Consider the following 23,350-nt stretch of genomic DNA (forward strand, 5'->3'; position numbering starts at 1 on the left):
TACATGGTTTACTATCACCTTGGTTGGAGATTTATAACTACTTGAGGATAAAGAGCCTGATATTTTGTGATTAGTGGAGACCAAACTCCCAAAAAATGTTGATCTACACAGGTGGGGAACAATATATCCTCCTGGAGAATAAACAGAGAAGATAAAAAGGGTGGAAGGTTATGGTTGCTTTGAGTAGGGGGTGTGCTGATTAATCGGCATCAGCAAGAATCGGCACTTTTTTGATGAATTGGCATTGGCATCAGCGAGACTCGGCATAGTAAATAGCAAAATATTGCTGATGCTGATGCCGAATCTCGACAATGCCTATTCACCAAAAAAGTGCCTATTCTTGCTGATGCCAATGAAAGGTTGAAGAACCAAATCTGGGTGAAGACAAGACTCAAGTAACCCCTTGAAAATTAGAACTAAAGGGCAGAATAGAAGGAACTTCATGGTGGCAAGGTCCCCCCACCCTAAAGACAAGAACCTGGAATGAAGCTGAATATCAAGAAACGTTATTGTGCACAAGTCTCCTAAAGAAAACTATAGAACAATGTAGCAATTTAGCCCTTACTCTTAATTGTAGTGAGTTTATCTGGGACAAATGGGAAACAAGTGGCAAGCCAGATTCTGGGTGAAATACTCTGTAACTACAGCAATGGAGACCACAATGACCCACTGGGGAAAGGAAGTGACTCAGGTATGAGATGACATTCTCACAATATTTGATCTGCTACTAATTAAAGAACATTTAAGCTCCTTGAACTATCTTCATCCCATAGGAAATATTGACCAAGAACAACTGAACTGCAGCTTGAGGTTGAGGAAATATCCAAGCAATGAATGACACATGCAAAGGGGAATATCTTAGGGAGGCAGATTACTTTGGGTTGAAGAAATAGTTTGAAGAGCAGTGGGAGGAATTTATGAATACTACATGGATAACATGGAAATGGGAAATCTTCCTAACATTTACAACTTGGGAGTGAACAAACATATGCCAAAGATTAGTGGAAGATGCAGAAATAGGTCTGATTCAACAAGGTGTGTGTGAGAGAAGAGAGAAGAGAGAAGAGAAGAGAGAAGAGAGAGAGAGAGAGAGAGAGAGAGAGAGAGAGAGAGAGAGAGAGAGAGAGAGGAGAGAGAGAGAGAGAGAGGAGAGAGAGAGAGAGAGAGAGAGAGATAGAGAGAGAGAGAGAGAGAGAGAGAGAGAGAGAGAGAGAGAGAGAGAGAGAGAGAGAGAGAGAGAGAGAGAGAGAGAGAGAGAGAGAGAGAGAGAGAGCGCGCGCGCATGACTTGGGGAAGGAGGAAGAGACGAAACAATAAAACAAAAGAAATTTATAAACGAGAAATGAATACATAAGAACCTGCAGGAAGAAAGTAATTCTGAATGAGGTGCTGAAGATAGTAAAGATAAACCAAAATTGTTTTGCAGATTTATCAATAGTGAATTGAAGGATAAGTAATTACCAGTGGGTGGTGAGGTGTTTGAGGAGACCTCAGCTCCAGCAGTAATACAATACATATACCAAGGGTTTGTTCCCCCTTACAAGGGCGGTAGCATAAAAAAATAATAATAATAATAATAAAATGAAATGGAGAAAAAAAAAAAAAAAAAAAAAAAAATCTTGCCCACTGCTCTGGGTCAGGAGCACAGTCACATGACATGACACATCCACAGCAAGGCTGCTTCACTAAATTGGCAACCCCCACCTATGCCCCCCCCCCATGCACAAATGGAGAAGACAGGGAGAAATCCCTTTGGGCTGCATCAATTTATTTTTCACACATTCCCTCACCCCCCATCCACTTCCTTTCATGCATCACAGCATCTTCCATACACAACCATTCTCCATTCACCACTATCTTCTGTCCTCTCCCATCCTTTCTCAACAGACATTCTCCTCTTTCCCAATTCCCCTTTTATCCCATCCATCTCATCCTTGGTCACCCCCTTATGATCACTCCTTCCACACCTCTTTTACTAATCTTTCTTCACTCATTCTTCCCAGGTGTCCAAATCATCCTAATACTCTTTCATCAACCCTATCTCCCAACTCCCTTTCCAACCCTGCTCTCTTCCTCACCTTGTTTCTCACTCTATCCATCCTAGTAACCCCTACCATACTTCAAGGGCATTTAATCTCAAACACATTCAAATTCTCTCTTATGTTCCGTGTTTCTGTCCCGTACAGTGCTGTCGGCACAATCACTCCTTCATACAATCTCCTCTTAGCATCAATTCCCAAATGTCTATTTCTCATTACACTTTTTAATCCACCAAGGCATTCACTTGCTTCTCTCAATCTACATTCTAACTCCATCTCCACTCCTCCCTTTCCTGCCATATTCACACCCAAAAATCTAGCTATTCACTTCTTCCAGTCTCTATCCCTTAATACTCACAATGTGCTGCCACAATCTCCCCTTGTACATCTCGTCACCTTACTTTTACCCACATTTATCTTCAACTTCCTTCTTTTGCACACCTTCCCAAACTGTCACAAACTCCCTTAATCCCTCCTCTGTTCATCCTATAAGTGCAGTGTTATCAGCAAACATTAACTGGTTTATCTCCCATTTTTATCCATTTTCTTTAACCACCTCCAATTCCTGACCCATTACCCTTGCATTTACCTAATGCACCACCCCATCTATGCATAAATTGAACAGCCAAGGAGATATAACACATCCCTGGCAAAGTCCCACCTTTACCTTGAAGGAATGGAAGGGTGGTGAGGTACATACATACATATACCAAAGGCTTTTTCCCCCTACATGGGGGGTTGCCAACATGAGGGTGAGGTAAATGCCAAAAACTGGAGTTTTTTTTTACTGACATTTCGTCCTAGAAATACTTCTTCAGAGTGTACACAAAGAAATAACCCTCGAACCACTAATTTTCTCCATTTCCAATTCTAACATAGACTCTACTACTCCTGTAAAAAAAATCTTGAATGCGCTTAACAGCTTTCCTATCTCGTATATCTGCAATACCTCCCTCAGTGTCTTCCTATCCACTTTGTCAAAAGCCTTTTCCAAATCCATAAAGGCCCAAAAAAACATTTCCCTAAAGCTCTCACATCTCTGCCTTACCACAAAAATCTGATCCATGCAATACCTGTCCTAAACCCACACTGTTCCTCACCAATTACTCCATCTGTTCCTCTCATAATACTCTCAATCAAAACCCTCCCATAAACCTTCCCAACTACACTCAACAAACTGATCCCTCTGTAACGACTACTCACACTTGTCCCTTTTCCCTTGTAAAGTGGAACTATACAGGCAGTACTCCAGTCCCGATACTCTACCCTCTTTAACAAACATTAAAGAACCTCAACAGGACAGTATTAAGAGTAGGGAGCATAACAGAGGGACAGTCACAGTATAATAAGGTATCATCATTTTTCTATGAATTGAGATTTCCTCTATCACAGACAAAATGATACGTGGCTCTGGTCCATAGGATCGCCCCATATAGACATGAAAGTATCAGCTGCATACTACTGAGCAGCTTTTAACCCCACAATAACATGCAGCCAATACTCCAGACGAGGTAAGCTTTTAAGCTTATACATACATACATACATACACCTCTCATCTTAGCTCCTCATAGATGACAGGTCATACCTGTATCCCACCTGCTGCCAGGGTCAGAAATAACGTAGTAAGACAGTACATTCACAGCAAGGCCACTTCACTTAAATGGTGACTGCCCCCCCCCCCCATCTCCTCATGCAGAAAAAGGGATGGGGAGAAATCCTTTCATAGAATCGAGGGTAGTAATTACCAAATACCGTAACTGTGAATTTACCGGATAAAGAATTACTGTATAAGGAGGACTCACTGTACAAACATTCTCCATTCACACCTATCCCCTGCTCCATAGACACTCTTGCTCCAAGGCCCCTTTCACCACATCTCTCCATCTACTTTGTCTTACCCTTAGTTCACTTTATCCACCTCTGCTTTCCACACTGCTAATCTTTCCTTGTTCGTTCATGCCATGAGTCTAAATCATCCCAATCTTTCATCAGCCCTATCTGCAAGTTCCTTTACTACACTATTCTCATTTCACACTATCCATCCTTGCAAGCCACACCATTTTCAAACCCACTTATAATTTCCCCTTTCTGCCTCTTACATTACCACCAACATACTGCTGCCCTCTCCTCTTGTGTATCTTATCATCTTGCTTTTCCCACATTTACTTTCAACTTCCTATCAAATAACCTTACCAAAAACTGTCACTCTTGGAACCTCCTATGACCCTGTCAAAAGTGCAGTGTCACTAACAAACAGCTGGCTCATCTCCCACTTTCCTCCAATCTAATTATCCTCATTCCCCTGCCCATAACCCAGGCATTTACTGTATGATCCAATCCATATACACATTGAACAGCCATGTCAACATAACACAGCAATGATACACCACCTTCACCTCAAAGAACTCGCTCTTACCATTGCCAATCCTCACAAGTTCTACTACTTGTGTAAAAACTCTTGAATGCACTCAGCAGCTTCCCCTTAATCCCATATATCTACAATAACTCACACTACGCCTTTCTGTCTACCCTTGGTAAGTCTAGGCCTTGGCAAATCTACCTTACCACAAAAATTCTATCCTTGCATCCTCTACCTTTCCTTATCTCACAATGAGATAAAGAATAGACACAATGCTCCTCACCAATTATACCCTTTGATCCTCTCCTAATCCTCTAAAACAACACCCTCCCATGTGCCTTTTTACCACACTTCACAAACTGATCCCTCTAAAACTATATTTGCATGTCCTTTTTTCCTTTGTAAAGAGGAAGAACAACAAAATTCCTCCAGTTTTCTAGCATACTCCCCTTCCTCAGGCACACATTAAACCTCATTAGCTAATCAACTATAACTGTTCTTCTTTCCAAGACACTCCACATGATGCCTATTTTGACCATGTTCTTTACCAGTTTTCATAATTTTAGATGCTTCTTGTACATCACCTTTTTCTATATAATCGTCATTCACACAGCCCCACCCACTGCCATGATTAATCAGTTCCTAACCTCCTCTACATTCATAACTTGTTGAAATACTCCCCCATCTTCCCATCTACACCTTTTCCCTTTCCCTCCCTACCTGCCTCACCCCTCCTCACACTCTTCACTTCCTTCCAAAACATCTTTTCTTTTCAAATTTGTCATACTTGAGCATTTTACATCTGCTCTCCTCCTTCCCTCACTTCTCCCTCTGTTTTCCTTGTACCTCTCAAAGGCTTCCAGTCCTACTTCACAACCTATGCCCAGGCTTCACCTATCATCCCACTAATCACCCTTCTATTCCCTCTCATCTTCCTCATTCCACATACCATCTTTGCACACTTTATCACTCCCTCAAAACAAACCCATTCCTCTTCTACTAGTGCCTCTTACTCTATCCCTCACCACTTCCCACACTCCTCTCAGCTTCTGATATTCCTTCAAATTCAAATATTTACTCTAAATCAACTCTGTACTTTCATTCATAGAAGGTGGTTCATACTTCAAGGGCCTTTTCCTTCCTCCTTATATGGAAAGAAGCCAGCCAAGGCAAATACCCATGTCCATCCACCAACTATCATTTCCCTCTAATCTTAGCTTCTCATGGATAAAGGGTTATCCCCATCTCATACTGCCTGGGTCAGAAGCAATGCAGCACGACACAACATATCCAAAACAGGGCCAGCTGCTTCGTTTAAACGGCAACTCTCCCTTGTCACCTTGAGTGAAAAGTAGAGACTGGGAGAAATCTGTTTGGGGGTGCATCAAAACATCATTGTGCACAACTATTCTCCACTCATCCATGTCCTCTGTCTTCTATCTTTCCTGCTCAACAGATATTTTCTTTTTGCTCAAAGACCTTTTCACCCCCATCCATCCATATCATCCTTGGTCATCCCCTCAAGTTCACCACTCACCTCTGCTTTCCACACTTTTTGTTAGCTGGGGACTATTGGTGTGGGGCATGTAGTGTGTGGTGGCTCCATTTGTGTCAGCTTAAATCTGTAGCCAGGCCTATACTGTGTTGGTACTGTTTTGATGCTGGATAATGTTTTCAGTACAGGCATGCCAGTGTGGGTCTTTTCAGGTGTGGAGCAACGAGTTTAGTGGTCTGTTTTTGAAGGGCTTATTTACTAATCTGTGTATGTGTGTGTTTGTGTGTATTTACCTAATTGTAGTATACAGGAAAGGACTAACACTCATTAGGTCCTGTCTCCTATTTTCTAATTTTCTATCATACCTAGACTCAAATTCATGTACAGTTCCAACTTGATATATATCCTTGATTTCTAATTATTATAAGATTTGAACTCATGCATTGTTTGAGCTTGGGCTATACTTCCTAAACTATTATGAGTATTTGTACATCTATATGGAAAACTATTTCTTCACATCCTTTAGATGTAGTCTTTCTTAATTTGCTCCCATGACCCCTAAAAGCCCTCCCATCTTTAAGCAGGAGTTCTCTTCTCTCAATGCAATCTATCCCCTTTAGTGACCTCAATACTGTAATCATATCAACACTTTCTCTTTGATCTTTCAAAGTTGGCAGACCCAGTGCTTTCAGTCTTTGTAGGAGAGATGCCAAACGCAGAGTATGGGATCCAATATATTTGATGTTTCGTCCAGCAAATATATTGGATCCCATACTCTGTGTCTGGCCTCTCTCCAACAGTGCTGTTGCAGTCATTCCTACTTTTGCTTTCAGTCTTTCCTCATATGTTTTACCTGCCAGGCTGGGGACCAGTTTAGTTGCTGCCCTTTGTATTCTCTCAATCTTGCTTATATCCTTCACTCTGTGTGAAGACCATACTACTGATGCATATTCCAGTCTTGTGTGTGTGTGTATATTTACTTAGTTTACCTAGTTGTATTTTACGGGACGTGAGCTATGCTCGTAGTGACCTGTTTTCGTATCTCTCCACATCCCGTTTATTCGTGTGCACGTGTGTTTCTGTGTGGATATTTTGTGTGGTACAGGAGGTAGGTTATGTTTGAGTAGCATCCCCCCACCCCCAATCGTTGGTGTTTGTGAAGTATTACAAAACTGTATTGCATAGTAAAGGATTAATCTAACACCAGACAGTTTGACAACTACCTCTGCATTTTTATTAGTAGACATCTTAGCAATAAAGCTTAATACTCTCTTAGCTCAATTCCTGTTGCAAATGCAGTTTCCTAACATTTCAAAGTCTCTCTCACAATCATTTTTCTCTAAAAAGGTTTTATCTAAGCTATATCTGCTTTCTGGGTTGTGCAAACCTACATTTAACACACTATACTTTGAGATATTTAAGTTCATTTGCTATTTCACTGACCATTTGAACAATGTTAAATTTTTCTTGAAGTATTTCAGCATCATCTCCTGGCGTCCTATTTTAGTGTTGTCCACAAACTTACATCACTAATAATCTTATTGTCCAGGTCATTTATATACATGATGAGCAATAAGGGGCCAAGCACCGAGACCCTTTATTCCCCAGTGGGGAACTACACTAGAAACACTCCCCCATTTGGATTTTACACCATTCCTGGTGACCCACTGTTTTCTGTCAATGATACATGCTCTAATCCATGGAAACACTTTTCCTCCTATGTCACGGGCTTTGACTTTATCTAAGAGTCTCTGGTGAGGCACCTTGTCCAATGATTTGCTATGTCCAGGGGAGGGATGGATGGAGGTACACATGAGAGTAAAAGGGAAGAGATAGGCAGTACATTTGTAAGAGAAAGAAATGTGTTGGCACCAAGTGAAACTAAGTTGAAAGGGAGGGGTGAGTTTGTATTTGGGAGTGTAGTTGGGAGGGTGTCAGGAGTGAAGATTGTAAAGGAAAGGGAGGCTTTTTGGATAGATTTAAACAAGTGCATAGAGGGTTTAAGGAGAAATGTCAATGTAGTAATATTGGGAGATTTCAATGCTAGGGTGGGAGATGAACCAATAGATAGTGTGGTTAAGAGGTGTGGAGTGCCAGGAAAAAATTATAGTGTAGAGTTGATGATGTGTCTAGAGTTGATGGTAGTGTTTAGGAAGCATATGTACACAATGGAGAGGGTGGTGGATGGAAGGGTGGAAGATAGGGCCTTAATGGACTATATAATGGTAACCAGAAGAAAAGAAGGAAGGGTTTGGGATGTACATGTTCTATGGGGAGAGTGAGGGAATATTAGATAATTTTTTGGTGGAGAGTAAGTTGAGAGTGGAGGATATATGGAGAAAATGGTAAAGGACAGAAGGTAGGGAGGTGCTTAAATGAGAAAGAAAAGGAGTACAAGAAGCTGAGAGAAGAGTGGAAGTGAAAGATAGAGTAGAACTAGGAGTGGAGGAGGAATGGGGATGTTTCAATTGTGCAAAGATGAGTGTGGAACAAGGACAGGAGGAAATAGAAGGAAGGGTAGTGGGTGCTGGGATAATGAAAGATGGCACTGTGGGAGGTATTGCAGATATATGGAATAGAAAGAAAGCTGTTAAGAGCAGTCAAGAGTTTTTATGATAGTACAGCCTGTGTTAAAGTGAGAAATGAAGAAGTGATTTAAGGGAAAGGTGGGACTTCGCCAGGGATGTATTATGTCACCATGGCTGTTAAATTTGTACATAGATTGCTGCAGATATATGTAAGGGTAATGGGCTGGGGACTGAAGATGGTTAAAGAATATGGAGAAAAGTGGGAGATAAGCCAGTTGTTGTTTGCTGACAACACTGTGCTTGTAGCAAGATCAGAGGAAGTGACAAAGTTTGGGAAGGTGTGTGAAAGGAGGAAGTTGAAGATACATGTGGGTAAAATTAAGGTGATGGGATGTAAAAGGGGAGAGATGACAGCAAACTGGTGGCATTAAGAGAGAAAGACTGGAAGAAGTGGATAGCTTTAAATACTTAGGGGTGAATGTGATGGGCAAGGAAGGAGTGGAGGTGGAGATAGAATGTAGATTGAGAGAACCAAGTAAATGCCTTGGGGGATTAAAAAGTGTAATGAGAAATAGACATTTGGGAATGGATACTAAGATTGTATGAATGGGTGATTGTGCCGACAGAACTGTATGGGACAGAAACATGGAACATAAGAGAGGAAAAAAGAATTTAAATGTGCGAGATACAATACCCGAGAGGTATGGTAGGGGTTACTAGGGTGGCTAGAGTGAGAAATAAGGAGGTGAGGAGGAGAGCGGGAGTGGAAAGTGAGTTGGAGACAGGGTTGATGAAAGAGTATTGGGATAGTTTGGACACTTAGGAATAAAACAAGAGAAAAAAATTAGTACAAGGGGTGTGGAAGGCACAAGGTGGGAGTAAACATGAAGGAGTGTGTGGTTTGAGATAAAGGTGGGACTATCTTAGCTGTTCAATTTATACTGGGATGGGGTAGTGCAAGAGGTAAACACAAGGGTAATGGGCCAGGGATTGGAAGTGGTTATAGAAAATGGAGAAAAATGGGAAATAAGCCAGTTGTTGTTTGCTGACAACAATGCACTTCTAGTTGGATTAGAGGAGGTATTAAGGAAGTTTGTGACAGAGTTTGGGAAGGTGTGCAAAAGAAGTTGAAGATAAATGTGGGTAAAAGGTGATAAGATGTACAAGGGAAGAATGTGGCAGCAAATTGGAAGCGAGTATTAACCACTTCACTCCGGACTTAAATCTCGCGGGCAGCAGCCAATGCCAGCCGTACGACGTGTCGTAATAATACTCGCATCATAAAATATAGTCACCGCTTATATCGATCGTTCTCTCTTTCACCCGCGAATTTTGAAAACCACAGAGAATGGGATTCAGGGCACATTTGGGAGAATGTAAAAACACAGGGGCGACTACAATAAATATAATCAAGACGCCGATATGGCAGCGTCGCGAATCCACTTGCTCCTCATGACGCCTACGTGTGCGGCACCGTATGGAAGGGGTTAAGGGAGAGTGACTGGAATAAGTAGACTGCTTCAGATCAAATGTAGTGGGAAAAGGAAGAGTAGAGGTGGAGCTAGAATGTAGACTGTGAGAAGCAGGTAAATGCCTTGGGGGATTAAAAAGTGTGAGGAGAAACAGACATTTAGGAATGGATGCTAAGAGGAGATTGTAGAAAGGAGTGATTGTGCTGACAGCACTGTATGGGGCAGAAACATGGAACTTAAAGAGAGGAAGAGAGGAGTTTGAATGTGAGATGAAATGCCCTTGAAGTATGGTTAGGGTCACTAGGCTGGATGGTGAGAAACGAGGTGAGGAGAGTTGGAGCGGAAAGGGACCTGGGAGATAGGGTTGATGAAAGAGTATTGGGATTGTTTGGGCACATGGAAAGAACGAGTGAGGAAAGATTAGAAAAAGAGGCATGGAAGGCAGAGGTGGAAGGAGTGAACATAAGGGGATGACCAAGGATGTGATGGATGGATAGGGTAATAGCGCATTCGGAAAGAGGGGAATGTCTGTTGAGGAAGGGAGAAGACAGAAGATAGGGGTGAGTGAAGAACGGTTGTGTATGAATGATGTGATGCATGGAAGGGAGTAGATGGGGGTGAGGGAGTATGTTTGAATGATATTTTAACACAGCCCAAGGATGTGCTGTGTTTTGCTAAATTGCTTCTGACCCAGTGCAGTGGGTGAGATACAGGGACGACCTGTCATCCAGGAGGAGCCAAGATAAGGAGGGAACGGGGTGAATGAGAGTGGAGTATGTGGGGAAAAAGTGAAAGTGGAATTTATGCCTTTAGTTTTTTGCTACCTCCCTTGTATGGGGGAGAAAGCCATTGGTATATGTATGTATATATATTTTATAGGTCATTTCTGTTTGTCTTTAGTATATATAGGCTGCATTTATCCCCAGTTCTTTGTGTATGGGTTTGTCAAGTGTTGTAAATGTGAACTGGAACCAATAGTATGTGTTCCATTTGATGAATGTATGTGCATGGTGATATTAGTGTTTGTGAGCTTGTTGGACCAAAGTGTAAAGGGTGACTCTCTGGTCCAGTTTTAAGACAAAACAGCCCCTCAGGGCACCTCCATGAGGTGGGGAGTGCTGTGTCCATTTGACATCTGTGGCAGTTCTTGGGTAGTTGCCCTTCTTCTTGTGGTGATAGTGGTATTTACCAAATTGTTATACACAGGAAAGGGGCAACACTTGGTCCCACCTCCTCTTTTCTAATTTTCTAACATACCTAGACTCAAATTCATGTACAGTTCCAACTTAATCTATTTCTTTGATTTTCAATTATATTTAAATTTCAACTTGTATATTGTTTGAGCTTGGGCTATATCACCTTCTAAGCTATTCCACATATTTATAAATCTATATGGAAAAGTGCATTTCTTCACATCCTTTTGACTTGTGGTCTTTCTTAATTCACTTCCATGACCTCTTAAAGCTCTCCCATCTTTCATCAGGAGACATATTCTATCAATGCAATCTACCCCCTTTTGTGACCTGAACACTGTAATAAAGTCACCTCTATCTCTTTGATTTTTCAAAGTTGGCAGATTCAATGCTTTTAGTCTTTCCTCATATGGTTTATCTAATTTACTTAATTGTAGCATACAGGAAAAGAGCAATGCTTCTTGGGTCCCATTTCCTATTTTCTAACATACCTAGACTCAAATTCATATAGTTCCAACTTCTATTTCCTTCATTTCCAATTATCATATTTAGATTTGAACTCGTGTATTGTTAGAGCTTGTGCTACATCACCTGAGCTATTCCACATATTAATGCATCTTTATGGAAAACTCCATTTCTTCACATCCTTTTAACATGTGGTCTTTCGTAATTTATTTCCATGACCTCTTAAAGCCCTCCAATCTTTAATCAGATCTCTTCTGTCAATGTAATCTATCCCTTTTAGTGACCTCCATACTGTAATCATATCACCTCTTTCTCTTTGATCTTTCAAAGCTGGTAGACCCAGTACATTTAGTCTTTCCTTGTATGGTTTATCTGTCAGGCTGGGCACCAGTTTAGTTGCTGCCCTTTGTATTCTCTTGACCTTGCTTGTATCCTTCATTCTGTATGGGGACCATACTACTGACATATTCTGGTCTTGGATGCATCAAGGTTTCAGTGCGTTTTTTCATCATCTCTTCATCCATTAGTTAAAAGCTGCTTTAATCTTCTGCAGTAGTCCACATCTCTCCAACACAATCCTGTTGATACGTCTGTCAGGTGACAGGTTGTCTTTTACCAACACTACTTAGTCTTTCTCTTTTACTTTTGTAATGCTGTTCGTTTCCCAAGGAATAGTTTAATGAGTTTAGTGATGGCCTTCTGCCACTATTGCCCATTTCCAGTACTTTGCATTTTTTTTTTTTTATCAAACAATTTTCCATTCTTAGCTCCATGCAAAAAGTGTCGATCTTTTTGCAATAATTTACCATCCTCCTCATTTTCCACTCTTCTCATGATTTTCGTATCATTTGCAAACATGTTGGCATATTGTTCCTTTCACCGTGTCATTGACATAGACAAGAAGCATTACTGGTGCAAATACTGAACCTCGTGGAACTCCACTTGTTACTGCACTCCATCTTGAGATCTTATCCTTTACTACTGTCCTCATGTATCTTTCCTTCAAACTCTTTCAGCCATTCTAGTAGTTTCCCACTCAGTCCTCCAATGTGTGTGTGTGTGTGTGTGTGTGTGGGGGGGGGTTCTTTCGTACCTTGCTCTTCCCATGACTGGTGCACGTGGTTGAAAATTGGACCTATGCATAGATTAGAGCAGGGGTCACCAAACTACAGCCTGCCACCACACTATACATGCCAATTAAGAAAAAAAAATAAATAAATAATAATAATAATAATAATAAATAATAATAAAAATAAAATAAAATAAATATACACATATACCAAAGGCCTTTTCCCCTTACAAGGGAGGTAGCCCCCCCCCCAAAAAAAGGCATAAAATCCACTCCCACCCATTCCATCCCCACATATTCCACTCCCCCTTATCTTGGCTCTTCCTGGATGACGGGTCATCCCTGCATCTTGCCCACTGCCTTGGGTCATAAACAGTGTCACAAGACAGCACATCCACAGCAAGGCCACTTCATTAAATCGGCAATCACCCCTCTCCGTCCCCTCATGCAGAAATGGAGAAGACGGGGAGAAATCCCTTCGGACTGCGTCAATTTATTTTTCACACATACTCCCTTCCCCCACTATCCCCCACCTACACCATTTCATGCATCGCAGTATCATCCATACACAACCATTCTCCATTCACCCGTATTTTCTGTTTTCTCCCATCCTTCCTCAACAGACATTCCACTCTTTCCCAATGCCCCTTTTTTACCCCATCCATCCATCTCATCCTTAGTCACCCCCTCATGTTCACTCCCTCCACCTCTGCCTTCCACACCTTTTACTAATCTTTCTTCACTCATTCTTTCAATGTGTCCAAACAATACCAATACTCTTTCGTCATCCCTATCTCCCAACTCCCTTTCCACCCTGTTCTCCTCACCTCCTCGTTTCTCACTCTATCCAGCCTAGTAACCCTACCATATTCTCAGGCACTGCATCTCAAACACATCCAAACTCCTCTCTTATGTTCCATGTTTCTGCCCCATACAGTGCTGTCGGCACAATCACTCCTTCATACAATTACCTCTTACCATCCATTCCCAAATGTCTATTTCTCATTACACTTTTTTAATCCCCCAAGGCATCTACTTACTTCTCTCAATCTACATTCTACCTCCACTCCGGTTCCCGCCACATTCGCACCCAAGTGTCTAAATCTATACACTTTCTCCAGTCTCCCTTAATACTCGCTTCCAGTCTGCTGCCATTTTCTCCCCTTGTACATCTCACCTTACTTTTACCCACATTTATCTTCAACTTCCTTCTTTTGCACACCTTCCCATACTCTATCACAAACTTCCTCAATCCCTCCTCTGATCCTGCTGCAAGTGCAGTGTCATCAGCAAACAACTAGCTTATCTCCCACTTTTCTCCATTTTCTTTACCCGTCTCCAGTCCTTGACCCATTACCCTTGCATTCATCTCTCACACCACCCCATCCATATCTATATTAAACAGCCAAGATGACATAACTCTCTCCATTTCTGATTCTAACACAAGCTCTACTATTCTCGTAAAAACTCTTGATGGTTCTCAAAAGCTTTCCACCTATCCCATAAATACCTCCCACAATGCCTTCCTGTCTACTCTGTCATAAACCTTTTCCAAATCCATAAGGGTCCCAAAAAACATTTTTACCTTCTAGTGCTTTCTCACATGTCTTACCACAAAAATTTGATCCATGCAACCCCTACCTGCCCTAAACCCACTGTTCACCAATTACTCCTCTGTTCCTCTCCTAATCCTCTCAATCAAGACCCTCCCATAAGCCTTCCCAACTACACTCAAACTGATCCCTCTGAAACTACCACTCACACTTGTCCCCTTTTCCTTTGTAAAGTGGAACTATACAGGCACTCCTCCAGTCCTCAGGCACTATCTTAAACGTTAAATAACCTCACCAGCCAGTCCATCACTGTACCTCCTTCTTTTAGAAATTCTGCATGACACCTACCCAACCCAGGTGCCTTACCTGCTCTCATCTTCTTAACAACTGCCTTCACTTCATCTCTCTTTATTTTTCCTCCCTTTTCCTCATTCATCACTGTCATTTTCTTAGTGCTTCCCACTACAACTACCTTTCCATCCCTATCCTTCACATTTCGTGATATGGTTTAACATCACAAACTCCCCCCTATCGGAAGGCTAGGATGGTGCCCCTCACAGAGGACTTTGTAGCGGGGAATTTAATGAACCATGCCCTTGGTTCAACTTCGCCGGTGGCAAGGTTCGAACTACCATCCCCTCGACCTTCGCCACAATTAACAACACCCTAACCCGCTCAGCCAGCAAGCAGATTTAGTAACTCCCTAAAATACTCTGCCCATCTTCTTATTGCCGTCTCTTCCATTATTCCCTCCATCTGCAACTTTTACCTTTTCTTCTACTTGATTCACCTCCTCTTCCTCTCTTAATTTCCTTCCAAAACATCTTTTCATTACTCCTTTATCTTGTGCTTTACTTCTCTTTTCTTTGTACCTATGATTCACTCGCCTTATTTTGCAACCAATCTACGAATGCTTGCTTCTTCTCTCCTACAACCTTCTTTGCTTCCTTATTCCAGCACTTACTACATTTCCTTCTATTTCCTCCCATCTTCCTTGTTCCACACACCATCTTTGCACACTTTGTTACTCCGTCCTTGAAACATCACCATTCCTCCTCCACTCCCTCCCACTCCTCTCTCAGCTTCTTCTTGCATGAGCATCTAATACAGGAGTGAAGCAAATGTGGATGCATGCCCTGGCTGGCCATCTCCCTTATAAGGGGAAAGGCCTTTGGTTGGGGGTCTCAAAAATTAAGACAGGGTTTGGGCAGTTTTCAAGGCACTGAAATGTACATTTTCAAGCGAATCACCCCCATTTTTGTAGAAAAATTGTCTGCTAAGACGGAGGCGATCAGAGTTTCGAAACATTGTATTTCGATGCCTAAAAAAACACCCTATCTAAATTTTTGAGACCCCAGATCATGCAGTTGGAATCCATTTGCATTTTATAACCAATATCCAGGCAGTCTATGAAACTGGTCACCAATCAATGGGTTTTGTAAAGCAGTAATCATGTATATCACTGGATTACATGTGCACAATTTATACCTAATAAGACAATCCAGGTTCAAGTGATTTCTATTAGGTTTTGTTATCTTATACACTAACATACACAACAGTAATCAAAAAGCATGCAGACCAAACTTTGTATAACATAGAGGAGGAGACTTACCCTGAAAAGGTCCCTGAAGTAGGGGCTGCATGCTGATAACAAAACCCTATGTGCTTTAACTGACTTTCCTTCAGCTGTAAGTGTGACATCTACAAACTCTTCACCATCCAGTAATGACTCAAAAGATGAAACTATGTTTGCTTGGAAGTTGTTCCACCTTAGGCAGAACTGCTGCTCCGCCATAATCCTTCCTTCCCGCAGCTCCCGCGCACCTGGAGCACCAAGCCCTGTCAAGACAATACAAATGATTTAAATTCCATTCAAAATGTATAATAATGAAAAATTACAAAGAAAAAGCAACAGAAATATTGCAGTTACTTTTTCCTTGGCAGCTAACACCTGCCAGCTGTACCAAAATTAGCACAGTAACTATTTACATCAAAATTAAACATGTTGTATCTTATTTCCTATTACATCCAACCTTACTTTCCTATAAGATTAGAATTATAACCGTTCCCTTAGAAATGCTGGACTTGGGTTGTACAAGTGCAGGATGGTTTCTATTTTATCAGTTTACAATAGTAATAGGGAAGCAGTTACTGGGTTCGAACTCTCCAGAGGAAATACATTTCAAATAAACTGAAGCCATAACTCTGGCAGGGATGACCCATCATCCAGGAGGTGATAGGAGGGAGGGTAGGTGGAAGGGAGTGGAGTGTATTGGGGATGGAATGGATGGGAATGGTTTTTATGCCTTTGTTTTTTTGGCTACCTCCCTTGTGAGGGGGAAAAAGCCTTGGTATATGTATGTATATATAACTCTGGTCTGAAGACTCAAATGTCAGTCCTGTATCTTCATTTGGAAGTGTAGGTGTTGACGGATTCTGAAGACACGTGACTTGGAGACAACTCTTTCTGACATTAGTTTCACAGGGGCCTCTTGTAGATACCCACTGTTGGTCCAACCTTAAAAATTTTGTGAACAATGTTCAATCAATAAATTCAATGCCCATTCCCTCTTGCAAAAACCTGAAGCCCTCATGTAAACAGCAACAGCCTCCAGATGGGACTGCAAGTCACTCAGGGAAGACATTGCTTTGTCTTGGGCTTGTTAGTGTGAGGTGTTGTTGCTAGTTGTTGTGTTAGTGTCTTGGGCTTGTTAGTGTGAGGTGTTGTGTCCTCTATGTGGTGGTTGCATCTGGGGCACTTTGAATCTGTGGCCAGGCCCATCCTGTGTTGTTACAGTTTTAATGCTGGCCGGTGTCCCGACTGTATGCACACCAGTGTGGTTGTTGTCAGTTGTGGGATTACCATTTTGAATTATATTTTAACACAGCCCAAGGTGATTTCTCCCTTATCTTCTCTTTTCCTGCATGATGGGACGGAGGGGGGGGAGTTACCAATTAAATGACATGGCCTTGCTGTGGATGTGCTGTGTCTTGCTACAATGCTTATGACCCAGGGCAGTGGGCAAGATACAGGGATGAACCATCATCTAGGAGAAGCCTAGATAAGAGGGAAAGGCTACTTTATTATAGTAGATTATTTCTCTCTCTCTCTCTCTTTTTTTTTTTTTTGTGGGACCTGTCTGAAGGTTGTTGTAAGCCAACACCAATGAAACCCAATCAATCCAAACCTGAACAGGAACAAACCCACTACTACAAAGTAATCATGAACACCCCCCCACACTCCCAAGCAGCTTTAGGCCAAATCTCAACCAATTTACCACCATTCCCAACCTTATCCTAGGTGGTAACCTCAATGCCAAGTCGTTAGCCCCAACATGGATAGAGGGTTTGATCTAAAAACACAACTTGACTCAGCAACCATCATGTAACATCCATAATCACACACACATCACTCATCAAGCCCTCTACACCCCCTCCTCCCTTAACATCACATTCTGTTACCCCTGTCTGACCCCAACAACCTCTTGGAAAGTAGTCTGAGCCCTTGGATCTGATCACCTTCCAATCATCATCACCACCAAAATATAATTTATCCCAGTTGGCCACAAACATACGTACACTAATTACAAGAGAACAAACTGGGAAGGTTTCACCAAAGAGACAGAACAACAATTTGAAACAAAAAAACAGTACAACAATCACATAGATGATGCTGTGCACACCTTCAGTACAATCATACAAAATGCTGACAAGAAATACATCCCCAGAGGCAACAGAAAATTACACAACTCACACCAAACTGTACACAAGAAATTCAATCAAGGCCTCATCAAACAATGTGACATACTTAACGCAATACCCATGCACCTTTCAGAACATAACAGACCAAATATAAGCACTAAACACTGATCAACAACAAAATACGTGAGAATAACACACGAAATTGGCAAACATTTGTCAACACAATCATCAAACACCAGAAAACTGTAGGCCTACAACACTCACCAGCATTCCTTTTTTCAACAGGAACGCATGCCTCATACTACAACTCATCACACCACATATCTCCCTTGCTGAATCACAAGAGTTTTAATTCACTGCACTCCGCACTCTTTTGATAACCCTTAAACAAAGAGTTTCTAATGGCATCAATTCAGACAAGCCCCCACACAGAACACTTCTCATAACATTAGACATTAAAGCTCTCTATGCTATCCCATCACAATCTCATTAACAAAATATATAACACAGACATGTGCAATAATACCAAAAGAGGGCTGGCCAATTAAAATTATCTGGCAGGTAGAAATGCCTGTGTCATGCAACAGCCAATCATCGCACACCAGAAACTTTACAAATGGAGTATCACAGGGCTCAGTTCTATCCTCCATACTCTTTGATCTAAACATGCACCATGTATCCACAACCAACACCTCAGAAATACAAATCTCTTCTTACAGCAATGACACAACAATTACATGCACACACACTAATGCAGACAAAGCTGCAAAAATACTACAACTACACTAATAATTGATTCAAAATAGTCCCAACCAAATCTACATCCACATTTCTCACCAACTCGACACTGGAACACAAATACAACTACAGACCATATACAATGAAATGAAAGTCTCCAAAGTCAAGGATCACCTTGACATGAGAAACATATAAGCACTTGCCACAGCCAACACAGAACACCCACTACACTACATTGCAGAACACCCAAATATGCCAAGAAGCATCAAAACAACACCCAAATACCTATTATTACACACACAATGCTCAATTCTTTTCCTTCACAACCACAAGACACCAGCCTCCAGAACCATATCTAAAATTATATCACCCACTGTTCGATCAACAAACTGAAAGACAATACAATGCTGCATGCCAGACCCCTGATATCCACCCCTTTGAATCCCCTCTCCCCAAAAATGGACAGAGTTCACTTGGCCCACACTGTGGTGTGGCAACCTGCATCACAGATAACTGTCCTGGATACAACACTTCACGCCATATTACATATCATGGAAGAATGCATTGTACACAGTCACACACATCAACACAATATACACCAAAAGGATATGTGAGGAAACCTCGTTCAAGCTATGTCAACATGGTGGTAGTGGTGGTGGTGGTGGGGAGGGGGGGTGGGCTGGAATTACAAGTGGCACTACAATTTTTTCGAAAGGCCAGCATTCTCCATAAATACGAGTACCTCATGACTTGGGGAAAGGGTCTTCTTTCCTAGTATATGTGATGGTAAATACTCTATCCTAATCACAACAATACAAGAGCTATCGCTCTGGTAGGTCCATCAGACTAGGACACTGCCAAAGTGTCATACTGTTAGGGGGACTAAACAGTTATCACAGAATGGCTGCATTTTCTGGGACATGAGGTATCTATGTGCAAGATGTGTGTAGCCTGTTCATCGACAGGTCAAGGCAGTCTGAGCAGTGTTCTTGCATGTGTTCTTATGTCCATGGACAGAAAGCTAGGGTTTATCTCTCCAATCTTGGTGGTGGAAACCAAAGTCTCCTACCTGTTCTATCAACTGGTAAGAACTGTTGTTCATATAGTGGAGTACATGTTGTGGAATGGGATGGTGTAATCAGAGTTGCTGGCTCTTAGGCCACCTCATTGGACTTTCATTCCCTGGAATCCCCATACACCGGGACCCAACAAAATCAAACATTGTACCCTCTATGCTGGAGTAGGCGCAGCCACCCAATTAATTGCTAATTGCAGTTCCCTCTCAATCAATGGTATCTGAGCTGCAGAGAAGACTGATCACTCATCAATGTACAAGCGACTGCAAACTCCTTCTAGAAGCACATCAATGACACTGTTCATGGCCAGCAAAAAGTCACATTAAGTATACTTTCTTGTGGTATGCAGTCTTCAAGTAAGCTTCTGACAGTGCTCCCAAATTTGCAAAACCTGTCAAAACCTGTTGAATAAAAATGGGGAGTCTGTCACGAAGGCTGTACTTGAACAATTTTTTAAGAATGCTGTGGCGCCAGACTGTCATACTTTTTCCAAGTAAAAGAATACAGTAACATGGTGTTTTTTATTTGCAATTGCTTTGCAAATAGAGGATTCTAGGGACAAATAAGCATCTGTTGTGGATTTCACTTTTCAAAATCAATATTGAACAGGTGATAGGTCCTCTTCTAAGTACCAGTTTACAGATGCAAGAGGTTACAGATATAGGGTGATAATTGGATACCAACTGATGGTCTTTTCCAGGTTTGGGATTGGGATGATTACAGCAACACCCTAAGAGTATGGGAAGCATCTGGTGTTCCATATAAAGTTGAAAAGGTCTTATTACAAAGGCATAAATCTTATCTGACGTGGCGTGGTGACAAATTGCTGCACTGTGACAGAAATGTCTTTAACTTGGAGATGGAAATGGGCACATTATAAGATTCACTCTTAGTAGAGGCAAAGTTCATTCTAAAGGATTCCAAGTGGCACTGATGGTGTGCCACTGGTGAATTAGTATATTTCTTAGAAATGCTTACAGTGATGGAAATAATTATTTGGTTCTAGGGGCTTAGGACGGGGTACCCTGAACCCATGAGGGCCACTCGGTTCAAAAAGAGCTCCCTCTTGATGTGAATCTTTGTCTGCTGAGGAGCTAAGACCTCCCTCCAAAACTCATCCTAGCCTAGGACCACCTCGTATGGATGGTGATCCCTCTAGTGGGTAGCATTGCCTATACAGATAGCCTAACTTTGGGAACCTTTTAGTCTGGTCCCTAACTGGCAATCTTGCTAGCATGGGTAACCCTCCTCCCCTAAGTAGGGAGAAGCAAGGGCCGAAGCCCTCTCCAGCCTCGCTTGCCAGGTCATTGGGACGTGCAAGCCCCCCAACCACATGGCAGTTCCTGTAAGATGGTTGTTATCCAAAATGGTGGTTGAGAGAGGTGTGAAGGTACTTTGGTTGTGTTTGATGGAGTGGAAGAATTGGAGTGGAGGGAAGAGGCATACAACTTCACCCAACCATCTTGTCAGAATTTAAAGTTCTCTTCTGGCACTTTCCAGCTGATTAACTAGGAATTTGCCAGTTGGAGAATATCTTGTTCAAGACAATATGTTTTACATTGTTGGGACTGTGCTGGAAGAGCTTCTCTGCAGTGGAAGCAGTAAAATTCCAATTTACATTTATGGGTAGTGCAGACGTCAAGGGCAGAGCAGTTACCATACCATGGACCTTTCATATAGTTCTTTATATATATATATATATATATGAGAGAGAGAGAGAGAGAGAGAGAGAGAGAGAGAGAGAGAGAGAGAGAGAGAGAGAGAGAGAGAGAGAGAGACAGAGAGAGAGAGAGAGAGAGAGAGAGAGAGAGAGAGAGAGAGAGAGAGAGAGAGAGAGAGAGAGAGACAGAGAGAGAGAGAGAGAGAGACAGAGAGAGAGAGAGACAGAGAGAGAGAGAGACAGAGAGAGAGAGACAGAGAGAGAGAGACAGAGAGAGAGACAGAGAGAGAGAGAGACAGAGAGAGAGAGAGACAGAGAGAGAGAGACAGAGACAGAGACAGAGAGAGAGACAGAGAGAGAGACAGAGACAGAGACAGAGAGAGAGACAGAGACAGAGAGAGAGAGAGACAGAGAGAGAGAGAGACAGACAGAGAGAGACAGAGAGGGGGAGGCTAATTTTTATTTGTTTCTGGAGATATGACCGTAAAATGTTAGCATGATCATGTTGCTATTTCTTTGGACTTCTGTGGCTTGCTGGACATCTGGGCACAACTGTAGGATATCATCTTCCAAAAATCCATACAAGTCCCAGTTGTATACATGCCTTTTGCAGTAATTGAATGTTCTATGTGGCCTGATTGAGCCAAAAATCCCTCCTGATGGATATTGGTGTCGGCATCCAGGAGGTGCTCAGATGAGAGGGAGGGTGGGAGGGGTGTGGAGTGTATTTAGGGATGAAATGGGTGGGAGTGTTTTTATGCCTTTCCCTTTTTGGCTACCTCCCTTGGAAGGGGGAAAAAGCCTTGGTGTATATAAAAAAAAAAAAAAAAAAAAAAATCTTGATATATTTTTTGTAGTTGTACACAAGATACCCTTGGATTCTGTGAACCGTTTTGATCAGGTTTTCTGTTTATTATTACTCAGAGTAAGAGAATGAGTAACAGCAGTGACGTTATATCTTATGTGAGTAGCGTGATGCAAATTACATATGGCAGCTGATGCTGCACATGAGAATTTGAGTAGTACTGAAGTGGTTAATTTGAGTCTGCATTGATTGCAGCTGTTGAAGAGTACATTATTTTATGACATTCTCGAGTATTTTATGATGCAAACCTATGAAGTAGTATCATTGGATGATTAAAAAAGTATCACATATGTGTAGGTATATTAGTTGTGCCAAACATCCACAAACTTTACATATTCAAAAGGACCTCAATCCCCTAACCCTCATGAATGTGGGGAGCTGACTGTACTCTCAAGTAATATGTTACCTTGCACTCTTCAGATTTACTGAATCGGTTTTTGTTTTTCAGGTATTGTGCTGGTATTGTATTCATCCTGCCTACATAACCATCACTGCTAGTGCTTGTGAAGATGGCAAGTCTTGAAATACTCTCAGTTATTGATTTTACAGCCAACAACCAGAGCCACTGTGACAATCTTTGGTTGGGCATTCAAGGATACTAGGAAAGTAGAATGTCAAACTAGCAAGACAACAATAACAGCAACCACGAAGATTATACATATATAATAAAATACATAAATCAATACATGAGAGAAAATGGGCAATAAGGCCATCAAAGCTGGGTTCGACAAAATTCTGTGTAAGGATTATAATAATTCTTACATCAGTGAATTGTCATGTAACATGAAGATGCATTCATGAACATTACATTGTAGTGAAACTATCCCACCACTAATCATACAACACAATAAAAGATCAACAACCACCTAATGGATTGGAACAGGGTGGAGTATATGAAACAGACAGGAAATGGGTCTAGAAGCTGCAGTTTTTCAGGGGCCAAATACTATATTATCATTCAGAGTAAAAGAGAACAAGTAATACAGCAGTGACTTTATATTTTATAATGGGAGTAGTGTAATGAATGGTACATATGGCAGCCGCATGATGCTGTGCACGAGAATTTGACTTATACTGAAGTGGTTAAACATTTCGTTCCCGAACTGCAGAAATTTCAGGAAAATTATTGCATGTTG

General features: G+C 41.6%; 1 protein-coding gene across 11 annotated transcripts in view; it reads right to left on the reverse strand.

Annotated features, from left to right (window-relative positions):
* Window positions 1-23,350, reverse strand: part of LOC143034569 (uncharacterized) — a 315,113-nt gene that overhangs the window by 274,669 nt on the left and 17,094 nt on the right. For all 11 annotated transcript variants that reach the window (XM_076200812.1, XM_076200814.1, XM_076200819.1 and 8 more), the window contains exon 2: window positions 15,786-16,012. In XM_076200812.1, coding sequence (XP_076056927.1) covers window positions 15,786-16,012 — 227 coding nt within the window. The remainder of the gene's footprint in view (window positions 1-15,785; window positions 16,013-23,350) is intronic.

The sequence above is a fragment of the Oratosquilla oratoria genome, chromosome 17, assembly GCF_046742065.1.
Source record: "Oratosquilla oratoria isolate Oo_2021 chromosome 17, ASM4674206v1, whole genome shotgun sequence".
Classification (NCBI taxonomy): domain Eukaryota; kingdom Metazoa; phylum Arthropoda; class Malacostraca; order Stomatopoda; family Squillidae; genus Oratosquilla; species Oratosquilla oratoria.